We start from the raw sequence: 25,279 nt of genomic DNA on the forward strand, positions 1-25,279 counted from the left end.
CTGTGCAGAATCATAGCCATTCCATGCCTCTCCAGAACAAAGTGATCCCAGTCCTGACTTCAGTTGCTTCATCCATGGCTGTAGTTTACAAACTTCTTTGTTACAATCTTTTGCACATATAGCGGTTATTTTCCCTCTGTAGTTGACACTTCCCAGTCATGGTATGCAAAAAAATTAGAGACAGAGAGAAGATCTATTTTTTTCCCACTCTTCTCCACCATTTCATCTTTGGAAAAAAGTAGTGTTCTGCCTTGCAGGGTCTGATTTCTCAGTGGTTTTCAAGGTCAAAGTTAATTCTCAATATTAGCAAAGCCTTAAAAAAATCTGCTCTTAAAGCATCCTTTCTGTTTATTTTTATTTTAATCCAAAATGTAACTATGTGTGGAAGAGGTAGGAGCCTGAGTATTTTATTAAGAAAATGTAAGTTTGGCTAAAGGCTAAATAGTGCAGTTCTGATGCTGCTGTTTCCACATGGCTGTGTGACCCAGCACTCAAGCTGCAGGAAAGCTTTTCCTGTTGGTATTAGTAAGTTTTACATCAAATATAATTTCACAAAACAATCAGAATAGAAATTAAAACAATGTCATGGCACCCATAACAGTAAATCATGAAAAGAAAAATAATGCTATTAAATATATCTATACTTGAAATATGTTGTATTATTTTTTATATAGTGCTGAATTTCTGGTATTCAGTATCCATGTCAGGTATCTAGGAACAGAAAGTGCCTTTCAGCTTTACATAGATACTCTGGAAAGTTCAGCACATAATAAACTGACTTTCTTCATTCAAAAAAGGACTTGTAAAAATCAAGCTTATAAATTAGTTCACTTCAGCTTCACTTTCCTACCTGATGCCTTTGGAGATGAAAACACCACCCAGTCACCCTCTACAGGAGTTACAAGCTCTGGAGGCAGAGTTTCTCCTTCAGACTTCTCAGGCATCTGTGTACCAAGAAAGCTGATCTGCTCCAGCAATGGAAACAGCACATTCATTCCACCAATACAGTTGATCATATCCTGAATCAAGACAAAAGGCAGGATAAACATCACCATAAATAAAATCCCTTCCACTACAGCAAAAACTTACTCTGCATACAGGAGTACTCAGAATGTCTCACAGGCTACACATGGGCCATCCTGTCAGCTCTTGTTCTGAAAGTACATTTTGTACATTCCCTTCCTCCTCCCCTCCATATAAACACTGAAAACTGAATGACACAAAAACTTAGGAAGAATCTTCTGCTAAACATATTTGAAAACCAGGAAAAACATTCCTCTGATTTCTAAGAATTAAGCAAGCATTAAGAGAAGACTATAAGATTAACACATCTCTGCTTTAATCATCTTCCTGCAACATTTCAACTTCAGGCAATTAAATAATACCTTTTTTTTAAATAACTCTACACATACATCAATTCTAAGCCTTTCCTTAAAATTCAAATCTCCTAAGTCCCCTTTTTTCCCCTCCTTCTCACAAGTGGAGATAGCACAAGACAGTCCCTGGAGTGTTTAAGGACAGACTGGATTTGGCACTTAGTGCCACAGTCTAGTTAACAAGATGGTGTTTGGTCACAGGTTGGACTTGATGACCTCAGAGGACATTTCCAATTTAATTGATTCTGGATTCTGTTATACAAACAATGCTTCTTGTGGTAAGGTATCATATATTCCAACCACAAGATTTCTAGAAGTGATTCACAACCACTTCAATTCAAAATCAGGGTCTTGGCAAGCTAGTCAAAGACACCCACTCATTTCCCCAGCTTGGTCCAGAGACAAACACTATGGAGCCATTACTGGGCAAAGAGGACAAACTGAAGTATTTTTGTTAGTGTAGCTCCCACAGTATTTCCTTATTAATCAGTTTGCCAGTACAGTCAATTGTTCACAGTTCTTGGGAAAAAAGGCAGATATTTATAGTGCACACATCTTCCTCAAGATGAAAAAATGTGGTATTCTACTGACAAGTCACAAGTGTTAACTAAACCCTACTAATCTTCATGTAACTCAAAGTTTTTGACAGCAAGAAATTCATGAGAGAATTCCCTAGAGATGACAAAATGCTCTTGATACACAACATGTATTCAACATTATTATGAAGAATTGTCAGCTACCACAAAATATCTTCCTGTACTGTGACAGTAAAAGCAGTGGCCCCCATAAGTTCTCAATAAATTAAAGTAAATGCAACACTACTCCAGCTACAGTGTTAGCCCATGAATTCTCAGTATAAAAATATGGCACAGCTGTTAAATATAATTTGCATTATGATAGTAACTTCCAGCATTCCAAAAGTAAGATGAACATACACAATCACTGTCATTTTTACATCAGGTTCTGCCTCTTCACAACACATTTACCTTGATGTCCCAATTCACTACTTTGTTTCCAGTTAGTCTTCCATGTAAAAGATTAGCAGACAGGTCAAGGCAAATAGGGTTTCTGCAGGCCTGTTAAAGAAATAAAAAAGCCATGATATCACCAAGCATCTACAGACACTTGAACACAAGATTCTGTGCCAATGTGTTGATATTAAAGTATTTAAACAACATGAAACCCCTAGAATATAACATATGCCATTTTAGATTTGACATTCTCTATTGTACATGATAATTCCATCCTTTTGCCACACCTATGTCTGCACAAGACTACAGTTTAAGAAAGCTCTCACTGCTCCGTATCTTCCCATAAAAGCCACAGTGCAAACACTGAAAGCAATGCACACTGTGTAGTCAAACAGAAATTATGTCCTGTATCATACCTTTGGTGTATAATGAAGCAGCACCTTACTGGGGAGGTCTGCTACTTCAGCTTCTTGAGACTTCCACGGAGTTAAACAGTTTGGACCTACAAAAAAAAGGGTATATAAAATCATATGACGTTTTTAAGAGTCCACTGGTTATTAATGTTGCCCTTCGCAAATTTTATACTACCAAACTTGTTGGAAGAACATATAGGACAGTCTGAACCATATCTGAGATGTGCTTTGAAGCAGAGTTTTTATGACTTAAATCCTTCATTTCAGAGGGTCTGCTTAAAAAGGAACACATTCCACATGGAAAGCTAAACTACACAAAGAAGAGGTGGTTTTTTTTACCTTTAAACAGTTCTCACGTTTGTCTGTACACCTATCTCGTATTTGTCACTAATCTCTGTCATCAAGCCTAAATGCCCAGAAAATTAGTAACCTTCAAGATAGTTTTGTTTAGCAATACAAAATATTTCCTTTAAATAATGCAAGTGTTTCAATGCCAACCTGTAACAACCTTGAGTCATTATGCAACTTAATACCTTTCACACTTTGAACAGTACAACACAGTTTTCAGAGTATTTTCTTTGAAATAACCACTTAATTATTGATTCTTATGGAAAAATCCTCATGCATAAATGACTTTTAAGTGGCCTAACAAATAAGGGCAATACTTTTAAAGATTCTCAACTGTAAACACATGTGGGCAAAGGCGAGCAAAAGATCAGAATTTACAAGTGAAATTATTACCTAACCTTTTAATTTTGCAGGTCTGCTCATATGATAGAGATGAGCCTATGCAAATATAATATTTTAAAATCAAATTTCATAACACACTTATTAAATGTTAAGCTTATACGCTTTAAAGCCCTCTCACTTAGGTCAGCTCTGCAGTTCTTCTGGATTTTAAGTTCTTCATTATGTGTCTGTGTAGAGCAAAGCTTAGTTGGGTGTTGTCTGTAACTCATTCCTTTTACTTTGCTAAAACCGGTACAATCACCACTTACCTGCTAAATATAATGCTTTCACCTGAGAAGGCTGCAGTGCTTCATGAAAGACAATAACTGATCCAAGTTGGCCCTCCAACGATGTTGGACACCCCCATTCACTGTCCTGAGTCCCTGCTGAGATCATTTTGGTGATGAACTCTGGTTTTCCAAGCACCCCGCCCCAACCTCCTGGAGTGAGAATGCCCCCAAGCGATGTCCGGTGGGGCATGACTGGGGAGGAAAAAGGCGGATCTGGTATCTGAGAGGGAGGAGGAGTTGTTGTTCTTTGACCAGCTGAACCAATGCAGCAAGAAGTAAAAGACTGGAGAGTCATACATGGAAGAAAGAAAACAAAACACATACTGTATAATCTATGCCTTAAATCTGAAGACTGCATCTAGCAAATCTGAACTAAAGAAATGAAACCCCAAGCAACAAGTTCTGTCAAGCCTTGAAGAACAAGCAATCCATCACAGTAGGCCAAAAAACAGAGTATACACTTGTCACAGTAGGAGAGAACACCCTTTTTCCAACTAAGAACAATTTGGTTACCTCAAGAGCTGCATGACCTCTGGCAGGAGCACAGCAAGAAGGTCAGTACCTCTGTAAATACTCCTCTTCTGGATTATATTCCAAAATACTAGCTCAGCATATCTGCTACTGCACATGTCTCATATCAGTTAGTTCACTCAAATAGATGCTCATATGGTAAAAATACTTGCCCTACTTCTAGTTATCTTGAGATTTATAATATTTATTCTATAGATGAGCCAAAACCAGACTATTATCTCATAAAGAAAACTATATTTACTCTCATTTTTTAAGTTTTATACTGATTTTACCATTACAGCATCCAACTTAACTGTTTTCTCAACATATTTAAATATTGAATTAGAACTTAGAAAAAAGGGAAGAATGTTGGGTGTTATAGCCCAGTTTAATATAAATTTGTTTCCCAAAAGGAATGAACAAAGCTTACAGAGGAAATTAAACATGATATACAATCATTTTGATGGCTGGTGTATTGCTAAATGTGTATACATTAGCAATACACTAATGGTTAGATTAACTGCATGTGAAGCGCTTATTCAGTTACTAAAGGAATAGTATATTAAGGAAAGAATCAAAAAACACAAGTAAAAACACATGAAAATAGCAGGGAATAGTCTTCATTGAGTACTGTTACATTAATCCTATTGGTAGAGCTGCCATTTATTATGATGTCATCATAAATTATGTCAATATGGCTCAGGCAATTATTTTGAGGAAAACCCCACTATTTAATCACTGTCATATAGTAGACTTTATTTGTTTTTAAATGGAAATGACTAAACAAGAATTACTTAATGGTTAGTTACACTCCAAAATTATATTCTGGACAGTATCCACAGCTGAACATTATTAGCAACAGTCTGAACACTCATTGCTGTATGAGAGCTCATCCTACCAGGCTGTGGCTCAGAAAGGAACTTACCTCATTCATAGCAGGGAATCGAAGTGGGGCAGAGACCTTCTGCTGTCCATTGACATAGATATACACCAGGCTCTGACCAAAGGGCCTCTTGCCAGGCACGTGAACAATAGTTATGTTGTGCTGGATAAGCAACAAAAAATAATTAAGTCATTATTATAAGAGCAGTGAAATTACTGTATGAAATATTTAACTTTATCTCTATTAAGCTGGTGAGGAAAGCACTTAAGAAAATAAATCCAAAACATCAACAATCTAACAAGAACACCTGCTGATTCTATTTTAAAGTAATAAATGTAATGTTTACATATAAACAGGTTTTTGAAGAAAAAGACACAGCTATTTCATAGTGATGCACATCAGTTCTTACATACAGGAGTAGAAAAGGGTAAGGCAGAAACAGCACCACAGCCATCTATGCCAGTTTTAATTTAATATAAAAAACTCTAATGCTATAATAAACAAGCTTAATCAACAAAAATGCACATACATAAGTTAGCTCAATCAACAACTGATCTATGTGAAAATTGCTTGCATTATTTGAGATTAAAACGGCTCTTATGCAACGAATTTCTGCAATATTATAAAACAGACTATTTGTTAAACGATCAAACAACCAACGATCAATCAACCACGTGAACAATAGTTATGTTGTGCTGGATAAGCAACAAAAAATAATTAAGTCATTATTATAAGAGCAGTGAAATTACTGTATGAATAATACACACAATAATATAATTTTGACTTCTGAGCTAACAATACAATTCTAAATAAAGTGTTTGTCAGTATCAAATCTTACCCAGAGAGAGTCAAAAAAGCAATGGTCAGGCAGCATGACTGTTGCATATTCCCTCTTTGTGCACACTGCAACCACCAATACCCCCGAGCACGTAATAAAGGCTTCAAACCCCATACCACTTCCTGTGAAAAAGCTACAAAAGACACACAATCAAGGACTTGCTTCATCAAAACAACCATATAACAACACATTCATTAAGAAGAAAATCCACTCAAGTTGTTTGGTGGTGGTGCAATATTTACTATGTGACTGTTACTTCTCTTACAAAAAAAAAGACCAAAAAGACATTTTGTTTGCATCTGTTAGTACCTAAAAAGTTAAATTCTATCAAGAAGCATTCATGTCAATACGCACTATTTAAGCACCATGGAGGTGCCTTCTCACTTGTGCATTTATACAAATCCAGAGCTCATTACCTTTACAACAGACTGTGTGAAGGCTGTTCTGGTTTTGGGTGGGGGCTTGGAGGCATGTGGTTTTGGTTCTTTTATGTTGTTTTGTTTAAACAATGAACCTTAAATTTGGAGTACCATAATTTGGAGTTATGGATGTTGAAACTGTAGATGACAAGACTTTACAACAGAGAATCTACACATAATTTCTCTAACAGAACTTGGCTGTGGTGATGAAAGCTCTCCATTTCCCAGACCAAGCATTAAGCATTGCCTTTGACAAAGATAAGCAGAAGCACCACTTGCCATGGGGTATCACCACATGGCACAGATACCTACACCCATAGGCTGCAGCAGTTACAGTAACTGTACCTGTAGAGCTGCTTCCTCTTGCCGCTTTTGCCCGGCGTGCCGGGATCCACCCGGTCCTGGTCCAGGCAGAGCCAGGCGTTGAAGGAGAAGGCGGAGCCCGGCCACCTGTGGATGGCGGGCAGGGCGATGCCGGCCATGCTGTGGTGCAGGTTGAAGTACTGCAGGGCGCTGGCCAGGCCCTGCTTCCGCGCCATGGCCAGCAGCGCGCGCATCACCGGCACCACGTAGGGGTGAGCGCCGCGCGGCTCCTCCGGCCGCAGCAGCCGCACCAGCTGGAGCAGCTCCTCGGAGCCCATGGACTGGCTCCCCAAGGAGCCCAGCAGGGCGATCAGGTTCTCTGCGCAAGTGCAGTGGAGCAGGGAGTGGGAGTTGAGGGTCTCGATGATACGGATGACCATGTTTGCGTTGACACACGTGGCACGGCTCTGCCTGTCGATACAGCAGATCCGCCTCAACCAGTTGGAGATGAAAATCTGCAGCTCGTGTGATTCTAGCTCCGGAAGCCACTGGATGAGCAGCAGTAAGGGCTGCACATTACTAATGCCCAGTATCCCAACAGCCATGTGGTCACCTTCAACAGCCTGAAAAACAGCAGGGAACTCAGACATGAAACACAATAACACGGGGCCAGAAGTACTGTTGAAAGATGAAAGCATTTCTGCTTCAAAGCAAGCACAGCTCACCATATTCATGAGTTCTTCCAGCAATTCCCGTGAGGGCTGACCCAGTGATTTTAGTACCTCATATATGTGTGCATACCCAATCCTCTCCTTGAAGACCTCCTGAGGATAAAAATTCCCAGCTCATTAACAAGTAAAATAGACAAAAACTGCTTGGCTACTGCAGCAGGTAGACAAGCAACTTTTAATTTTAATTTAGACATATGAATGCAGTATTATACACATAATAATAATTAGAATGTAATAATTACAGGTTAGAGATCTATTTTTGATAACATGTTCATTCTACTGTCTCGAGAATGCTGCAGATGAGAAGCATTTCACTGTAGCACACAGATAAATAAAAGTTCAAAGTTGTATTTATTAATTAGCTACAAAAGAATATAACTACTTTGGTATAATCCAAATGTCAATAATATCACAATTAATAAATAGCTTCATTTTTCATCTTTTTAGTGCAAACTATAGCTTGAAATGTTTACACTACAACACAGATGCATTCAAATATTAATCTTTCAGTAAAAGACCTTCCTAGACCAGATTAAAAACCACCTGTCTGTGGTTTTAATCCGTCCTAGACCAGATTTTAAAAATTAGAGAAGCGTTCCACAGAAGTTTTCCTGAAAACTAACTGATTTTACAAGGCAAAAAATTCAACCAAAGTTCAAATGGTAGTATCCATTTATGGTTCAATTATTAAACAGCCAGCACATCATATGGAATGGATATTCTATTGGCTATATTTATGCTGAAATTATATTTTTAAAAAGAATAAATCTTTCAGCAAATGTGAGGTGATTACTTAGGTGAACATGAAAAGAAAAAGTACACATGTTGCAGTAGAAGTACAACTGAAAACTCTGACTCTCTGTGAATCCCAGCTAGGCCCCACCTCCAACACACAATACTTCCAGCTTTCCAGAGTCAGTGGAGAAATAAACACTTTCAGTAATGCTTTGGAGGAGCATAGCAGATCCTGTTCTCTCCCTTAAGCTGTACTGCAAGTAGCAAAAAAATAGATGATTCCCACTCCTCCTTTATCCTCCACTGTACAGTCACATCCCTTTACCTGTGCCAAGTCCAGGGAATCATTCAACCTGGGTTGAATTTAATTAACTCAGCAATCCAGGAATAAATATACTATTTTTCCATGGGCTTAGCTTCCAGTCAGAATCACAAACTAACCACAACCTATCAATTTACCAAATCACAAGAATAACTACCAAGGAAGGGCACAGGGCAATAACATGACCACCACCTGGACAACAATACTGTCTTGGCTTGGTTTTAAGCCATATAAAACTACAACACAAACAGCTGCCTGAAAATTCCTCTAAATACTCACTAAGTCTATCCCATAGATCCATGAGACAAGTAATAATGTACTGTCTTTACAAAGGTTCCAACTGCCAGCATACTTCCAGTTTTGGTAGAAAGATGACTTAGTGTTCAGCCATTAGACACATATAAAGGGATAAGAAATGCTCATCAGCTATTCCTATCTGGCATGAATGTGTGAGCACAATCTGCTCATCTCCATTAGTAAGATCCATCAAGGTATTGTGATAACAACACCCACTGGAAACAAGATCAAGATGCTGGAAGCAGCCCTGTGCATAGACACTGTTACCTTTGCAGCTGGAGACTTGTGCATTACTGCTGTGAGGGCTTGAATGGTTGACACTGCCAAGGAGTCCAGGTGTCCCTGAAACACCTGAAAGGAGCAGGTACAGAAGTCATATACAAACACACAAAGACAGTTCAGCTCCAAAATCTGTGCTGGGCCTCCAGGGAAACCAACAGTTTGGTAACATGCTTCAAAAATCATCTCCCCACCATCATCTCCCAGTCAAAATTTCAAACCCCACAGCCTACAAGGAGTTACATCACAGTAGCCAACTAACCACAGACTTCCAGAGGAGAGATGCATCCGCAACACAAACTGCACCTCAAGTATTCTGATGGACAAACAAGTTTTCCTCATGCGTCTAATGGACAACCTCAAGAGGGAGGGAGGAAAACAATTAGGAAATCTCTTGCAGTGTGGCTGCTGGACAATCAGGAGCTGCAATTCATATAAAGTGACTTATTCTCCACCCAAGGCCCTGCAAACCAGGGCAGCACAGACACACCCCCAAAATCTAGGAGATAAGTCACACCAGCACAGTTAGATGGCTGCCTCACCCATAGCCTCATTGCATTGATTCAACACCTCTCTCTGCAATTTAAGTAATCTTTTGAGGGCTTTTTCTACAGTTCTTGTTTATATTGATATTTCTGTGATGGTTTTAAGAACAAAAATGTTGGAGCACTGTTTTGTGTCCATCTGTAAACCTAATTAGCAACACTGTGCAAACAAACATACTGTTTCATCATCTCTGAAATATGATGTGCACTTCAGACATATTTTGAAAGTGAAATGTCAAGAATCAGAAGACTATTAGATGTGAAGAAACATTTACATGCGGTTAGAGCATTGTGCTGTGTCCAAAAAAGCAAAAGCTATTAGTTATAAGTCATAATTTGTAAATAACCATCCCTTCTCTTCAGCCTTTTTTTTTTTTTTTACATTTAATCAGATAATAATTCTACTATAAAATTTATACAAAAATTGGCATTTTTAACTTTCCACAATATTTCGGAAAAGTGAAGCAACAGGCTATTCCTACCTCCCTGATTCAGCCTGTCCATTGTTTTGTGCACATCTGTTCTTGATGACAAGCAAAGAATCAGGACACCAAACACAACCACTGAGATTCACAAATCAGGCCCCAGAATCCAAAACACCACAGTGCTGAGACAAAGAGCAAAAAAGATAAAAAGGAGGGGAGAAAGAATCATCACCAGGTTGAGAAAATTAATTTGGATCCCGTTCATGTGCTTCACCTTTTCCTTAAAAGAAGCATAACTGATGCTCATTCCACAGCCAATATTTGCAGTTTGAAGCAGATGAATAAAACATAGGCTGAATTCAATCTGTTATTCAGAAAAATCATTTTCCAGAGACAGGAAATGCTGATCTGTGCAGCATCAAAAGTTCATCTTGCTGCAGAAGACTTAAGGAGGATGGTTAAGGTGAAGCACAGGAATCAATTTTCCTGTGATTGTGTCTTGACTTCAACTGAAGCAAAATACAGTTTAGGTAGGTACCTGGTCCTCATTCATTTCTGTCAGTAATTTGTTGGTAAGGTCTTTCTCACTCTTGTCTGCCACTTTATTGTTAGCATTTAAAAACAGCTGTTAGAAACAGAGACAAGAATAATGGAAATAATTGCATTAAACAGTTATCTGCAGCCAAATCTGTGGAGGCTGCCTTAGATTTGTATTTCACACACAAAAACAAAAAAGGGGGAAAAAATACTGACAATTACATTGTATTTTTGCTAAAGAGTAATCACTTTAAAAAAAAAGAAAAGAAAATATGTAATCACTGAGACAAAGAGAGAGATTTATCTGGAATTTGTACTCATCTCTGGCTTAGCAACTGTGATTTCATTCACAATGTGCAAGACAACAAAGTTCTAAGAAATTTACTTGTAAGACAAAGACAAGAGTGGGGCATTAACAAGGAAATGGATACAGATGTTTCATCATTTTCCACTTATGTCTTTGGGACAGGAAGAAGGGCAAAATATCTCTGCCATCATCCAAAGAAGCAGACAAGTTGCAAATAGTTTTAAATCAAACATACACCTATACTGCATCTTCAGCCAAGGAACTGCTCTGTGTTCAGCAGCTAAATTCCTAGTCAGTACCTGAATTTGACAGTTTCAAACTCACCCAAATTCATAATCAATTGCAGGCAATTTGTGTGCCAAATTTAGCTGGAATGTAATCAGAATTAAAATTTACCTCCTTTTGTTTTAAAATTCTATTGAGGCATTAAAAAATAACCCTGATCAAAAAGTTTTAAAATTTCCTTTAAAAAAATATAAACACTTTCATTTAGTGGGTAAAATCTAAGCATTTCTCCACCCACCCACCCCCCATTTTGCTCCATAATTTGCTAGCTTACTCTCCCTGAAGAGGAACAACCTGAGAAATCAATTTCCATAAATCAGCACAAAACAAAGGACAACACTCAACATTTTCCTTTGACTTACATAGGTGTGAAAGCACATGGTTAGAAACACGGTGAAAGGTACATCACAGTCAAGAGCACTTAACAATGCAGAGTAACTATAGTATGGCTCAGAGGACTGTAACTTTAGCAAGAATAAGAACATTAAACAAAAGCAAATGGAGACAATGCAAAAATAAAGCGTCCACCAAGCTTTTGGTATGAGTTACTTCATTTCTCATAAGACACGTGAAAAGGAAAAATAGATTTCTTTTTACAATGTCTATATGGTTTTATTTTTTCCATTTAAAAGCTGTTCAAAACCCACATTTTTTTCTTTAAATCAGACATACTGTCAGAGGGTCATTGTGCTTTGTTCAAAGTCTGACCTCTGAGATAGTTAAACAGATGAGACAAGATTCAGCACTGACACACCAGACTGTTAAATGACTCTCAGTACAGAATAAGCACCTCCTGATACCTCTAAATTACAGTCACTCTTTTTGGATATCACTGGCAAAAAGTGACATTCAGATAATCAAAACTTAACCAAGCAGTTTTGAAAAGCTTTTGTGTAGACCTCTAACCCTAAAGCACAGTTAAGGAAAGACAGTTTGCCTATGAGCCTTAAAACCAGCAAACATGAAAAAAAAAGGATTTACATTTTAGAAAATTGTAATATTTAAAATTACTAGGAAGTATGAGTAGAAATACAGCCTTGAACACCCCAAGTTCCTTGGGATATCTATAGCAGAATAGTAGCATGGATTTGCTTTACCCCTCCTTTCCATAGAAATTACTTGCATTTCAAGTTTGCAGAGGATCCAACAGCTTCCTGAGCTTCAGGTATGTGTATGGATTCTCATGCTCTCTGCAGAGATGCAGAACATGGTTTCCACACATGGCTTTCTTGGGAACCCAGTAGCAATTTTCACAAAATAAGGAATAAAATCTAGAACTAGGATCTCCACCCCCAGCTAATAAGGAGAAATCCCAACTCCAAAACTAACTCAGTGTTTGGTATTTGGCTTTGAAAAAGAATGGGGACACAGTATATTTGGAAGTACAAATATACTGCAACACCTGCCCTGCCCCTGTCTCTCCCATTTCTCATCTGTGGGGGTATTTTGCCTGCGAAAGGCTAAAAAGGCACACTGTGTACCAAACTGGCAGCACTGATCTCTAAACAACACACTGATATGTGAGTCTGTATCCCTGGAAAAAATCTTAAAAGAACACATCTTGTAATACAGACAGGCAGAATGAAAATAAAAACAGCAAGCTGCAAGAAAAAATAGATCAGCTGTTCCTGCTTTCTTAAATTCCACCACTTGTTTATGAGCACAGGAACACAGCTAAGAGTCTCCATGAAGAGGTAAACACCACACTGCTGATGATTTTAGAAGAAACTAAAAAGGGAGTTCCTTATCAAGTACAAGGTTAGTACAAAAACAGGCAGATTCCCAAACACAGGAGAATGGAAAGGTCAAACAATGTATTTTCAGGAGACAATAAAGCTACAGACTATTTAAAACACTTCAAGTCTGTTGGCATTCTGCCACTAATTATAATTACAGTCAGGATATAATCTAAACACATTTATTTTTAATACATCATTGCACTGAAATACATTCTAATTCAAAATCTAAATGGATTAGAAACAAATTGCACAGTGTAGTTAGCATTAAATTATCTAACATCAGAAGAGCTCAAAACAGCTATGTCACTAACATATCACATATCACAATAACATATCACAAAAAGAAATAGTGCAGTGTTACATCACATCTGTGTTCTTTCACACGGGGAAAAATAAAATCAGTGCAATCAGTGGAAGTTAGTAAATTATGACCATTTGCAGCTCAGAGGAAAACCCTAAATCCTATGTAGAAAAGGAAAAATTGAGGAACATTTTTAACAGCTTGAGCTCATGTTTTATGTCAGCCACACACAGGACTCAAATATTTTCAAAGACTTAAAATGGGACACCAGAAAGATTTTTTTAATGGAAAACCATTCCTCTGAAATTAGAATTCAGACCTCCATCTAGCAGTAGTTGTTAAGTGACTTCCTAATAATCCAGTTATAGAATATAAGAGAAACAAAACAAAATAATCAAACCCCACAACAAAAAGCCAAATGGATTGATTTTTTAAATCAGACATACTGTTAGAGATCACTGTGCTTAGCTCAAAGTCTGACAGCTGAGAGATTTTAATAGGTAGGAAAAGAGCCAGCAATGATTCAAAGACAGCATCATAACAGATTTTAGAGACTGAGCAGGGTCTGTAAGGGTATTTTGCTCAGGACTCAAAGTATTCATTGCTTTAACCACAAGACAGACATGAGACACCTCCACTTCATTAGTAATAACACAAGGCAGGGTTTGTCAAATATATGCTGATGAGGGAAAACTTACCTTGCAGTTCTGCAACAGTCGAATGAGATGCTCAAAGCAGTTACTGTTAAGGAAAATTGCTTGCAGAACAGGCCTATCTGTGCAGTCTAACATGGCTGTGATTGTATCTATAAAATTAAAATAAAACTGGCATCAAAGACAAAACATATCCCAAATCCATTTTTTCCTGTACATTCCATAATACAAATCAGGAAAAAATTATATGAATGATATTATCTGCACTTTTGATCAAGAATGATATGCATTTTAAGAACAAATCACTAGGGCTAAACATTTTGACACTGTGAAGACTACCACAGACTAATATTATGGAGAAATTTCACCTAATGAATATCCTTGGTTGCTTTGGGGCTCTGCTTCAAGTCATTGACAATTGTGCGTACATAAGCAGCATCACCTTTTTTTGACAGCACATGAACACCTCTTTCCTCAACAAGCAATTACTCTGCATTCTACAGCAGCCTTATGCTGGAATTCTCCATGGCGACAGTACTATTCCTTGGTTTTCTTGGAAGTATGGGAAAAGAAATGCCTTTATTTCCCACGCTGAACATCAAAATGGAAAAAACTCAAACCCCTGAATTCTAACCCAAAAATTTATACCCAACTCTTTCAGACTATTACTTCTGGCCGATGTTTACAACAATGCCATTTGAAAATCAAACTATCACAAAATGGCACCACATAGCTATTTTATTACAGAACAGTTTTATTCCGCAATTACTAAGGTTCTGATAAGTTTCACTTCTTGCCTAGCGAAGTTTTTCTCTTTTAATGGAGACTTTCAGTCTATGAATCTTGACACTGGCTAAATGGCAGCAATCTGATATGGTTTCTTCTGGTTTTTTTATTACTAAATTGTGGAAGAGGTTTTACAGCGACATCTGTGAGCCAGAGAGAAGTTCGATAAGAGAATCCATGTTTACCCCTGGAAGAATTTTCTACCAAGGTTGTTGACACAGAAACCAAGAAAGAAAGAACGACAAATAAGAGAAACCTGCAACTCCCTATTCCAATAAGCACTCTGTCTTTCCTGACCAATGAGTACAGTGTAAACTTGTAAGCTTTGTAAGAATAAGTAAGTATAAACAGTATGCATGCTATAATCAAACTGGGTTTGAAGCCTCATGAAAATTGAGCATTGCTTTGTATTGTGACCCTCTCAACTACAACAGTAAATGATTAAACAAGAAATATCTAAGAAGAAATGTTAGAAAGTTTTCAGTTGCTTAGTCAAGCCAATGTTTTTTGCTTCAGAGCTATTGTCAAGAAATAATGAAAGGAACTGTGTACTCACTCAGCATTTGGATCTGCAGTGCTATGAATCTGCTCTCCCACTGCCTGCATCGCCTTGGATTAGGTAAGGCTGAATGGTCTGAATTAAGCAACTTGAAATAGTTCTCCAATATTGTACTTGTCTCGACCTGGCGCTGGTCAGAACTGCTGGTAAGGAGGATATGGACAACTTCTGTCAGGCACTTCAGAGTCAGCTCTGCCTTCCTGCTCACTTCCTCAGGGTTTCTGTCATCCCAGTTGTCACAGTCTGCTAAAACGCGCATCAAGACTTCCATGGTGGCAGGAGATACTGCTTGAAGAGCATTCCTCTGAAACCCATTAAGGCAAAAAAATTAAGAAAAATAAATTTAGAAGAATTTAAACATCTTCAAACTAGTTGTGTCTACTTGAGTTATCTGAGCCATGCAATATGCATTATTCTATCTACTAATGCCATGTAGTTGTCAAATAACTAAGAAACATTCTATTTGGATTATGCTGATGGCTAGAGATGAAATGCATCCCATCTTGTTCACTTAAATAGGCTCTCTTTTTCAAAGGGAATGTTTCTATAGAAAAGGAAATGCAATTTAAATATGTGTTATAAAATTCTTATAAAGGCAGCCTTGATAAATTGCTGATTTGAAGCAAACCTTGACCTGACTTTTCATTTTAGACTATGAAATTCATGATACTTCAGAGCATGTGGTAAGAACGTAGTAATGCACTTTCCTCACCTTTCTTCCTGGGGGGCTGACTGCATAGGCTCAGGGACAGGAGCCCAGGCTTGTGGTGAGCTTTGAGAAGCCCTGTCAGGGATTCATTGCCCTCTGTAGGGAACTGCACTCAAGTTTTGGCTCTCAACCCTTTACTTGTTTGATCTACACTGCAGCCATGGCCATGCCTGGCCATGTCATGTCTTCAACCTGACCTACTGACTTGACAGCAGCTTGACCTTAGCCCTGCCTCATGCCTATGGATGGGGCTGGCAACCACTGGCCTCTAGACTGACTCTAGTTACCACCAGCAGAGCAAACCCTTACTCTGATGTGCTGACCAGACTTCCTGGCTTCACTTTAGGCTTTGTCACTACAGACTTGTCTAGTGGGCTGGCCTGGTCCCCTCTGGTTGCAGCCACCACGGCTGCTCCCATCTCTGGGTGTAGTGAGATCATGCCCTCTGACAGTCAGGGAAACTGTTGCTGGCCATCCTGCTCAGACTCCACTTGCCTTCCATGATGGAGCAGAGCCTGGCTTTGCAGCTCCCTGGCAACCTTTAAAAACACTTTCTTTGAGATCATCAGAAGTAGCAGCTGCTTGTGACCAGACTAAGTAGGACATTACAGAAGTCAGGTGAGAAAGTGGATAGTGGCTTTGCTGCTGATGAATACCCTCATTTCCTCACATTCTTTCAAAGACTTTAAACAGCTTCCAAGCTGTAATACCCCATGCCTCTTACTGAAAACAGCTTACTTTCAGCACTGGAAAGTAAGCTAGATTAATTTCATGCACATGAACACAAAACTTCCATCTTTGCAGGTGGAAATTCCTAATCTAGTTATGCACATTTTTTCTTTAAAATATTACAGTAAGTTCATATGGACATGCAGTTGTTCTAAACAACAAACTTCTGTGGTTACTTGAAATTGGGACCCAGCTTTTAGCATTTAGGTATTATTGCCCAGAATGATCCCGAAGTTCCTAGGACAAAAATAATTCATCATGGATAATAAATTCTTCTCATTTACATGGAGTATTTAAAACTCTTAAACAACGAACAAGCATTTGGAGGTTTCAGCAGCTGAAAAGTTCAGAGTATTCTTACCTGACCACCAGCCACAATAGCTCCAAAGAGATGCAGCAGGCAACATTTTAGGCTTTCCTTGAGATGTTCACTTTCTTGAAAGCATTCTGATTAATAAAAAGGAGATTTTTCTCAAAAAAAAACCCCACCAACAAATAATAAAAAACCCTTCTCTATTCCCTGTTACCATACAAATTTTAAAAAATTCCATTCCATCATCTCCACCTAACTCGTACACAAACACACCAATTTCAGCATTATCAAAGCAACACAACATTACCACATTTATCAGGAATTCGCAGGGCCACACCTTCAGCTTGCATAAACTTCCCATGCCAGCTGACAGAACTACAGACACACAATTTTTGCTCTTGATTCATGATGTAAAAATGAGCCCATTTTGTCCACACTAACGAGAAAGAGAAGGACATTCTAACACACAACCAGTTATCAAGCACAACAAACTTCTGAGAAATTTCGACATGAAAAGTCTGATGCCATATGCAGTCCAGGTAGCTCAAAAAATCCCCTACAAACCAGTCCCTGAGCCTGATGAGTTTAAGGCAGATTGCTAGAGAATCCTGTGCAGGCCTGTAACCTTTCTAGCAGTAATTTCTTTAATGACAACTATACAGCACCTCTTCTGTTGCCATATCTAATTGAAATTAGTCCCAGACAGCCTCAGCATCTCTTCTTAGCAATAGATATAACCTGGATATTGTTGTTACAACAATAAGACCAGGCCTAAAACAGCAGCAAGAAACTACAAAGGATTATTTTTGGAAATGCCACTTATTGGCAAGTAAGATTTCTGACTATATACTAACTGTCTATGCCTGTTTTAAAAGGCTGCAGGGCTATTTTTCCAATCTGTTCTCCAAACAGAACAAAGCTTAGATGATCACACTGTTAGTGAGCTAGTACCACCACTCCTTGACTTACAGCCTCTGGATCTTTGTAGAACTTCAGACAAATTGAAAAGAGCATGTGAATAAATTGTGAATAAATCATTAGGCTGGGTAGACTAAAACCATCCCCCCTCAAACTAGTCCTGGCCTGGCAGGATGCTTAAGGCACATGCTCAGCAATTTCTGACTCTGTCCTTTCTGCCAGTTGGCCAACAAGCAGATGAGTATCTGCTGGCTAATGAGCACACTTTTAGCTCAATCACATTATTGTATTTAAGAGACAGGAGGAACCACAGGGCAACGCATTGAATGGAGAGGAGAGAACCTACAGATGATATTCCTCAGTTGCAGCCTTTAGAGTGTGTTTCCAGAGCTCTAGAACGTAGATAAGGGCATTTGACTGGAAGCAACAATTTGGTCTTTTTGGCAACTATCCTATTTTTTTGTACACAGCAATGGAATCTCAAGAAACAGGAGCTGTGACTCAAACCTAGAAAAATCAAATTCATAAATGCTACCACTCCATAAATATAATCTCTCTCTTTTTTTAATTTTAAATTAAAACTAAATTAACGGATAGCTGCAAAAATACCAATTTCACTCCTTCACTGCCCTTCCCTCCAGCTTCTTCCTGCTGCTTCAATTCGGTAGGCACTAGCACTTTGGTATGCTAAACTGGCAAACTACCTGGACATCCCACATTGTTGAGATTTAAGTATAGAATATGGACATGTAAGTTCTTCTCTTCCACACAAACAATCTGTAATCATAAGAACACATGAATTCCAAAGTAGCCATCGTGATATTTAATGACTTAACCAGAGAGAAAATTGTTTCCTAAACTTGAGAACAAGGAGCATTTGCTAGTTGAATGGCACAGTTTCTTTTTTTCTAGCTGTTAAATTGTATTAAAGAATGGAAGTGCATGAACATTCTCCTAAGATTATTTTTTCATGAGAGTTATCAGTGCAGTTACTACAGGGATCTGATGTGCAATCACTGTGTACCACAACAAAAAGAAAATTCACGGAACCAATCCTACAAAACCACATTAGGCACTGAAATAAAGTCTAGAAATAAAGAAAAAGGCTTTCAAAGATGAGCAGGAATGACAAAATAGTGATGCTCAGAGCAAAGAAGTAGAAAAAGTGACCCACTACATTCAGTCTCAGAAAGCAAGAACTTTAACATTATCAGGCATGCTTAGGAGAAAGTTACTTGGGCTCACTAAGTTCATTCCTCTACAGAAAACTATTTTTTAACAGGCTGTTAAGTAATACTTACGGTAAAAAAAAGGGACAAACTCAACAGTGAGGGAAGCTGGTTTATACTTCTGTCTGCTCCTTTCAACTGTGCTAAGGAAACGTCTGCAATGACATTAAAAAACATACACCAAAGAAATCAGACACGATACCTTTGTTTATTATTTAAGTATTAATTTATTGCTTATAATGTGAATCTATAATATGACTTAGTAGAGAATGCTGCCATAAATCAGGAGTTATCTTTTGCCTACACGATGAAAAAGAATAGTCAAGCAGTATTTCATCCTGAAGACATGAATCACAGCTAATCCCACATTCAGTCTGCACTTAAAAAGACTTAACATTTTACAAAATGGTTAGCTAAAAAAAATTAAAAAAAACAAAACAGCAATCTCTTATTTAGTGAATGCTTATTGCAACTAAGCCACCATCTGGAATACCAAATTTCTTGACCAAGCCATTTTAAATGGGCAGAAAACATTATTATGAGTTCATTAGGCTGGTGAGAACACACAGTCAAATTAAAGGGATGTAATTCTACTGCTACTCTTACAAACTTATTTTCAAAGATGTAAGTTATCTACACTGTGAACTTCAATAACTTCTTTTGCCTTTATTCAAGCAGGTCTGGCCATCACATTCCTTTTGGCTTCTTTGTTCCACTAGCTCAGAAAAATGGTCAGTTTTTGGAAGGACAACATAATGTAAGCACCTTCATGGCGATCAGTCACAAGCAATCACCTCTTGATACATCCTCAAATTTAATTTTGTTTTAACTTTAATATTAACAGTAAAATATTATAATTTTTTAAAATTATTTAAATCACATCCAGTTTGAGAAAGCATATTACAGTTCTGTGGTGTGATTCTACTGGTTGATGGTTAAAGCTCTCATAAACCACAGCAGTTACAATCCTGTGCTAGTGCACACATACCCTGCAATTCGCTGCCTCCAGTTTCGATATGGATCATACAGGCTTTCACAGAAAGCCAATGCATGTCTCACAAATTCTTCTATGGGGGTCTGATCCTCCACTTCCTTTTCTTTTGTTTTGCTTTTTAACTGAGGAGAAAAAGAAAGCTATGGTCAGAAAATTTCCAGAAGTTGAAAATTAATCTTGGTCTCCCCCAGAACAAACTGATCCCCACATAATACTATTACTGAAAGAGCTCAGATCACATAAAAAGGAGCAGGAGGTATCAGATGACAGAAATACAGACAAGAATTATTAACCACGTACCTGTTGAATGTACAATGTTGTCATGGTGATAACATGGTTAATGTATGAACACATCCCAATCTCTTCCACATTAGCCAAATTCCTGCAAAGACAACACAAAAACCACAGATTGTACACAGTGTACCATTTGAAGCTAGCTCAAACAATGTTTGTTTTAGCATTCTTTCTATATTCATTCAAAAGGATACCAGCATTTCAAAAATACTCTCCAAAAGACCACACATACTTAAATGTTTATTTCTGTCACCATTACAGAGCTCACAAGTTTTCATGTAACAGGAAGAAAGACTAAAGTCACTCTGCTACAGACCAATTCCATCTGGAATTTGGGGTTTCAGAGGTTAAGCAGATTCCCAGGACACCCTAAATAGAAAGTTCAGAAATGGCATCTGATAACAAAGGCAATAACTTCTACTTTACTAGTGCACACGCTTTCTAAGACTTTAGGAAACATATAACCTAGAAACATTTACTCACTTAAAATTCTCTGGAGCAAAACAAACACCTAATAAATTATTTTAGAAAATAAAGCAACAGCAACTAAGAATTTCTCAGTTTTGAAGTTACAAAGATCAGATATCTAAGTGATGACACAGGAGAACTTTTCAGCAAGTAAAGGTGACACCAGTTTGTAATTCGGAAACACATTACCACCATCCACTCAGCGTATATTCAATATTCCAGGGTACTTAAACATTGCCATACAACTCTTCGTATTGTTTCAGAGGTAAGGTGAGACAAATGATTCAAAAATGCTGCTTCAAATACTCCTCAGTAAAGGAGATTCTCTATTATATTCTATCCCCTTCCTCTCTCTAACAGCCTTTTGCAACAGCAAACTGAAGAAACAGTGAGTAACAGATCCTTAAAAACAGTTTATTCATTTGTGTCAACAGAATTACACTATCAGGCAGAAGTTTCAGAAGGAAATCAGCTGCATGAGTAGTGTAATAAGTTTCACAAGCTGTTTATGGAATTATAAGCATGTTAAGAATGTGAAACAGTTCTTCCTGTACAACTCTCTCAAGTTATTTCATAGCTAACAGTTGTTAGAGTGCACCTTTTCTTTTAAAAGTATTTCTTATACGAGGTACCTCATATCTTGAATTCCCACAGATTTATCTTCTATAGCTACAAAGAATTGAGTGTTTAAACCTCTTCTATTTCTATTACAAATATTATTGCTAAAATGATTACATTGCTCCCCTCTCTCTCTTTTACTCCCTCTGTCTTTATTTTGAAGATTGTGAGAAGTGTTATTTCTCTGTATCTACTGGAAGGTATCAAATCACATAGTATGTGTCATTAAATCTATATTTATAAGCTGTATCAGGAGTTTTTAAACAAAAAACCAGCCTTGCTGAGGTACCAATTAGAACAAATACCTGCAAAGGATGATAAAGAATTTCACAAGTAAAAGTGACAGAGTCTGCTGCTGCTCTTCCAGGCCATCTGACATTTTCTGGACACACTGTAGCAACTGGAGCCTGAGGACCTGAAGAATGTTATCAGGAAGCAGCGATATTCCTGGCGGAATGTCGTCCACCCTGATGAAACAAGCCAGACACAAAATTGCTAATCATACAAATGCCAAGCTGCCAATCGATTCCCGTGTACTCGTGTAGTGTTCCAGTGAAGTTCTGTGGGAAAGGTCACCCAAGTGACACATCACAAACAACTAATGAGCCACAAGGAAATGCCTGGTGGCAATACACCAGTTCAAGCTTTCTTTTCCCCAGAAATTAACTACATTTTAAAAAAAGTGTTAAAATTCATTAAGTGGCATCCTAAATCCTCCTCCATGCAATGAGCTGCCTTAATTGCCACAAAGCAATTGCAGGATCTTCATCAGGTAAAAAGGTGGCCTGGGAAATCCCCAGGGACAGTCACAGTGGAATGAAACATGAGAACAAAACATATTTGGAAGAACATTTTCAACTTTCTACTGAAGATTAAAAGCGTCCAAATAAATGAGATGCCAATTATTGCATAGTTATTGAAGCACAGTTGGTATTCATCCACAGTGAACCTCATGTCGTTCTTACATAAATTTCAAAAAGCCACACAAAATTAGCCTTTGCCTATTGTTTTCTGCAAACTATAACATTTTAGAAACACACCAGCGAGAACCAAGACATGAAGAAAAGAATGGGTTTATTTGCGGTTTAATTTTTTTCTCCAGTGATCCAAAACCAAATAAGAAAATGACCCAGGAACAACCATAAGGAAACCCATTTCAATAACAGTATAGAAATCTACAGAACTGCAATATTTTTTGGGATGAAAACTGTTTATCCACTGTTGCACATGCTAAAAACATTTAGCCTTCATCAGCAGCTATTTAGCCTGACACATCCTCTATGAACTCTACATAGGAAAAGGAAGACACAAGCAAGACCCTCACAGCTTACAAAAGCCTCCAATACACGCAAAGCCAGAGGAAAGTTACAACAAAAAATTCAGCAAGCTCAAACCCTGACTAATATGACTGCTGCATACATTGCAACTATGTGAGAAAAAACAAAGATGTGTAGAAATGCAGAGACTGACCCTATACAACTTGATCTCTATTATTTGAGGAAAATGGGGAACAATCCATTGTTTAGCTTCTAATGTTGAAAAGGAAGCCTTTATAGGAAGGAAAATCAGAGGCCCAGTTTAGTAAAACACCTAGACAGGTGTAAGTGACAGAAAGCTTCCATGTCCTAGAAAACAAATGTTACCTACACTTATACAGACAACTACCTACTTCATTCCCTTGCCCCTTCACACAGTTGTGCAATTTGCTTTTTTGATCGTGGAATTCAGATCTCAAGGGATACAGAGTATTGTAACACAAATTTTATAGCTGAGGCTCTAAACTGATAGCAACAAAATAACCACAAAACTGAGAGCAACTGCTTTTTTTCCAATTCAAATGCTAAGAAATTAACTTTAATTTCTGTGATAGCAACCTTACCCCTCAAGATGCTGGCAGATCCACACACTCTAGAACTACAAGCACAGTTTCTCATAATCTAATAATTCAGATTCTGTATTTCAGATTCTGATAATTTCCTCTCAGTATTAGGAAAACTGTAATTTTTGACATCTGAAATCATATCTCCAGAAGTTAATTCCCTAAAATGGCCAACAAGTCTTTTTCAGTAAGATCATGAAATGCTTTACAAGAAGAGCAAACAGCATACCCTTCATGCCTCACATCCCAAAGAATGTTTTCTTTGCAGTAGCTGCCTGTATTGCACAACCCATGAGAATTTGGGAGAGATGTCTGAGAGTGGCATGAGAAATCCTAATTGGCATTACCCAAAATTAATACACTATAGAGTATATAAATAAATGTAAAGATCTATAAACAATCAAGCTTGTTTTCACCCCAGACCAAATTACTACTATACCACCAAAAAACCTTAGATTTAAACAAGGAATTAAATTTGTTGACAGGTAGCACCAATTTTTCCCAACCAGGCTCATTGTTTAAAGTAAGTACTCCAAAAGGAAGGAAAAAAATTAATATAAAAAAACCATACCCTATCTGACATTGTTACTTGACTGCTGGTAACCTACCTCAAAAATATGAGAAAGAACTTGACACATTTGTGATCCTTTTATTTATAATTTCCTTCATGATGTTAACATGGCTATGCAGCCACACAAACTCTGTCAGGTGTCTGGAAGGGAACTGAACCACCTCCACATCAGAAGCAACTACTCCTGCTCAAACACACTGGGAACTCTCCTCCACCACTGGTAAAAACTGCTGCAGCAAACCAGGCTGTACTTTTCAACAATCGCCACGCAATCACACAAACCATGTAATCAGCATTCCTATCATGACTTCTGCATCATTTTTTTTGTGGTTTTGAAGTCAGCAAGTTAATAAAATATGGTTTCTATGGTACTTTGCATGAGCTTCCTTTAAGCTCCTTTGCTCAAGATCATGCAAACCAAAAGCAGAAAAAAAAAATATGACGAACACTCCGGAGGCCTTTATTATTTTTAAAAGTATTGAATCAAATGACAATTCCTCTCCAATGAGGATAAAAAAATCCTCACACCAGCTGGTAAAGGTTTTATCCTTTTTATGGTGAATACATATGACATGGATACCTGCTTTGATGGAAATAAAAGACAGGTGTGCTGGTCTTTTGTGCTCAATGATCAAACCATTAGCATAGCTATAGTCACCTTTTCAGCAAAATCATTAACACATCATCAATGAGCCATTTCATAAAGAGTAGAGGCACAAAGATAGCGTAGAACAGAAGCTGTATAAGCCTATAAGCTGCATAACTGTATAAGCTCTACTTATACACTCAAATCATAGTGGGTACACACACAGTATATTTAGAGGTTTCCTAATTCTGTACTGCTTAGCATCTTTCACATTTCCAAAGCAGACTTCAGGAAATTAGATATTCTAATTTATAGGAAAAAAAAAAACCAACAAAAAAAACCCAACCCTTGTGAGTTAAATCAGCAAGTGACAGTGTCAATTAAGGGTCCTTCTTTCAGGAAGGAAAAAAACCCAAAACCAAACCTGTAATAGAATCTTTATATTTCTTAACTGGTATTTTACTGGATGCTAAAAACCTCCACATATGTTTTAGATTGACACAATTTCATGCCTGTCCTCCAAACAGTTAGTTGTGCCCAGCAATCTGTGCAAGCCTTCTCCCTAAAGAGCTTCTCATTATTTCCTGGCATTAGCCCTTCACTACACAAGGTCTTTCAGGCATACAGCTGTAAAACACACCAAGATTTATAGAAGGAAAAAAAGAAAAAAATATTGGTGCAGTCAGCTTCTCATTTTAGTTAGCATCACACTTTTTAAGACCAACAGACACAATTACT

At 37.8% G+C, this 25,279-nt stretch overlaps 1 protein-coding gene across 7 annotated transcripts in view; it reads right to left on the reverse strand.

Moving 5' to 3' along the window:
* NBEAL1 (neurobeachin like 1) overlaps window positions 1-25,279 on the reverse strand; it is a 74,969-nt gene that overhangs the window by 32,073 nt on the left and 17,617 nt on the right. For 4 of the 7 annotated variants that reach the window (XM_039702736.1, XM_039702760.1, XM_039702745.1 and 1 more), the window contains 17 exons: window positions 21,811-21,972; window positions 20,426-20,507; window positions 20,120-20,247; window positions 19,204-19,286; window positions 17,033-17,118; window positions 15,231-15,537; window positions 13,934-14,040; window positions 10,605-10,691; window positions 9,085-9,168; window positions 7,458-7,556; window positions 6,775-7,355; window positions 6,011-6,143; window positions 5,215-5,334; window positions 3,759-4,062; window positions 2,764-2,849; window positions 2,363-2,452; window positions 851-1,019 (listed from right to left, as the gene is read on the reverse strand). In XM_039702736.1, coding sequence (XP_039558670.1) covers window positions 851-1,019; window positions 2,363-2,452; window positions 2,764-2,849; window positions 3,759-4,062; window positions 5,215-5,334; window positions 6,011-6,143; window positions 6,775-7,355; window positions 7,458-7,556; window positions 9,085-9,168; window positions 10,605-10,691; window positions 13,934-14,040; window positions 15,231-15,537; window positions 17,033-17,118; window positions 19,204-19,286; window positions 20,120-20,247; window positions 20,426-20,507; window positions 21,811-21,972 — 2,708 coding nt within the window. Of the gene's footprint in view, window positions 1-850; window positions 1,020-2,362; window positions 2,453-2,763; window positions 2,850-3,758; window positions 4,063-5,214; window positions 5,335-6,010; window positions 6,144-6,774; window positions 7,356-7,457; window positions 7,557-9,084; window positions 9,169-10,123; window positions 10,189-10,604; window positions 10,692-13,933; window positions 14,041-15,230; window positions 15,538-17,032; window positions 17,119-19,203; window positions 19,287-20,119; window positions 20,248-20,425; window positions 20,508-21,810; window positions 21,973-25,279 lie in introns of those variants that run through there. The other 3 variants (XM_039702768.1, XM_039702750.1, XM_039702774.1) reach the window with 2 other exon arrangements.

The sequence above is a fragment of the Passer montanus genome, unplaced genomic scaffold, assembly GCF_014805655.1.
Source record: "Passer montanus isolate IOZ18808 unplaced genomic scaffold, ASM1480565v1 scaffold1, whole genome shotgun sequence".
Lineage (NCBI taxonomy): Eukaryota > Metazoa > Chordata > Aves > Passeriformes > Passeridae > Passer > Passer montanus.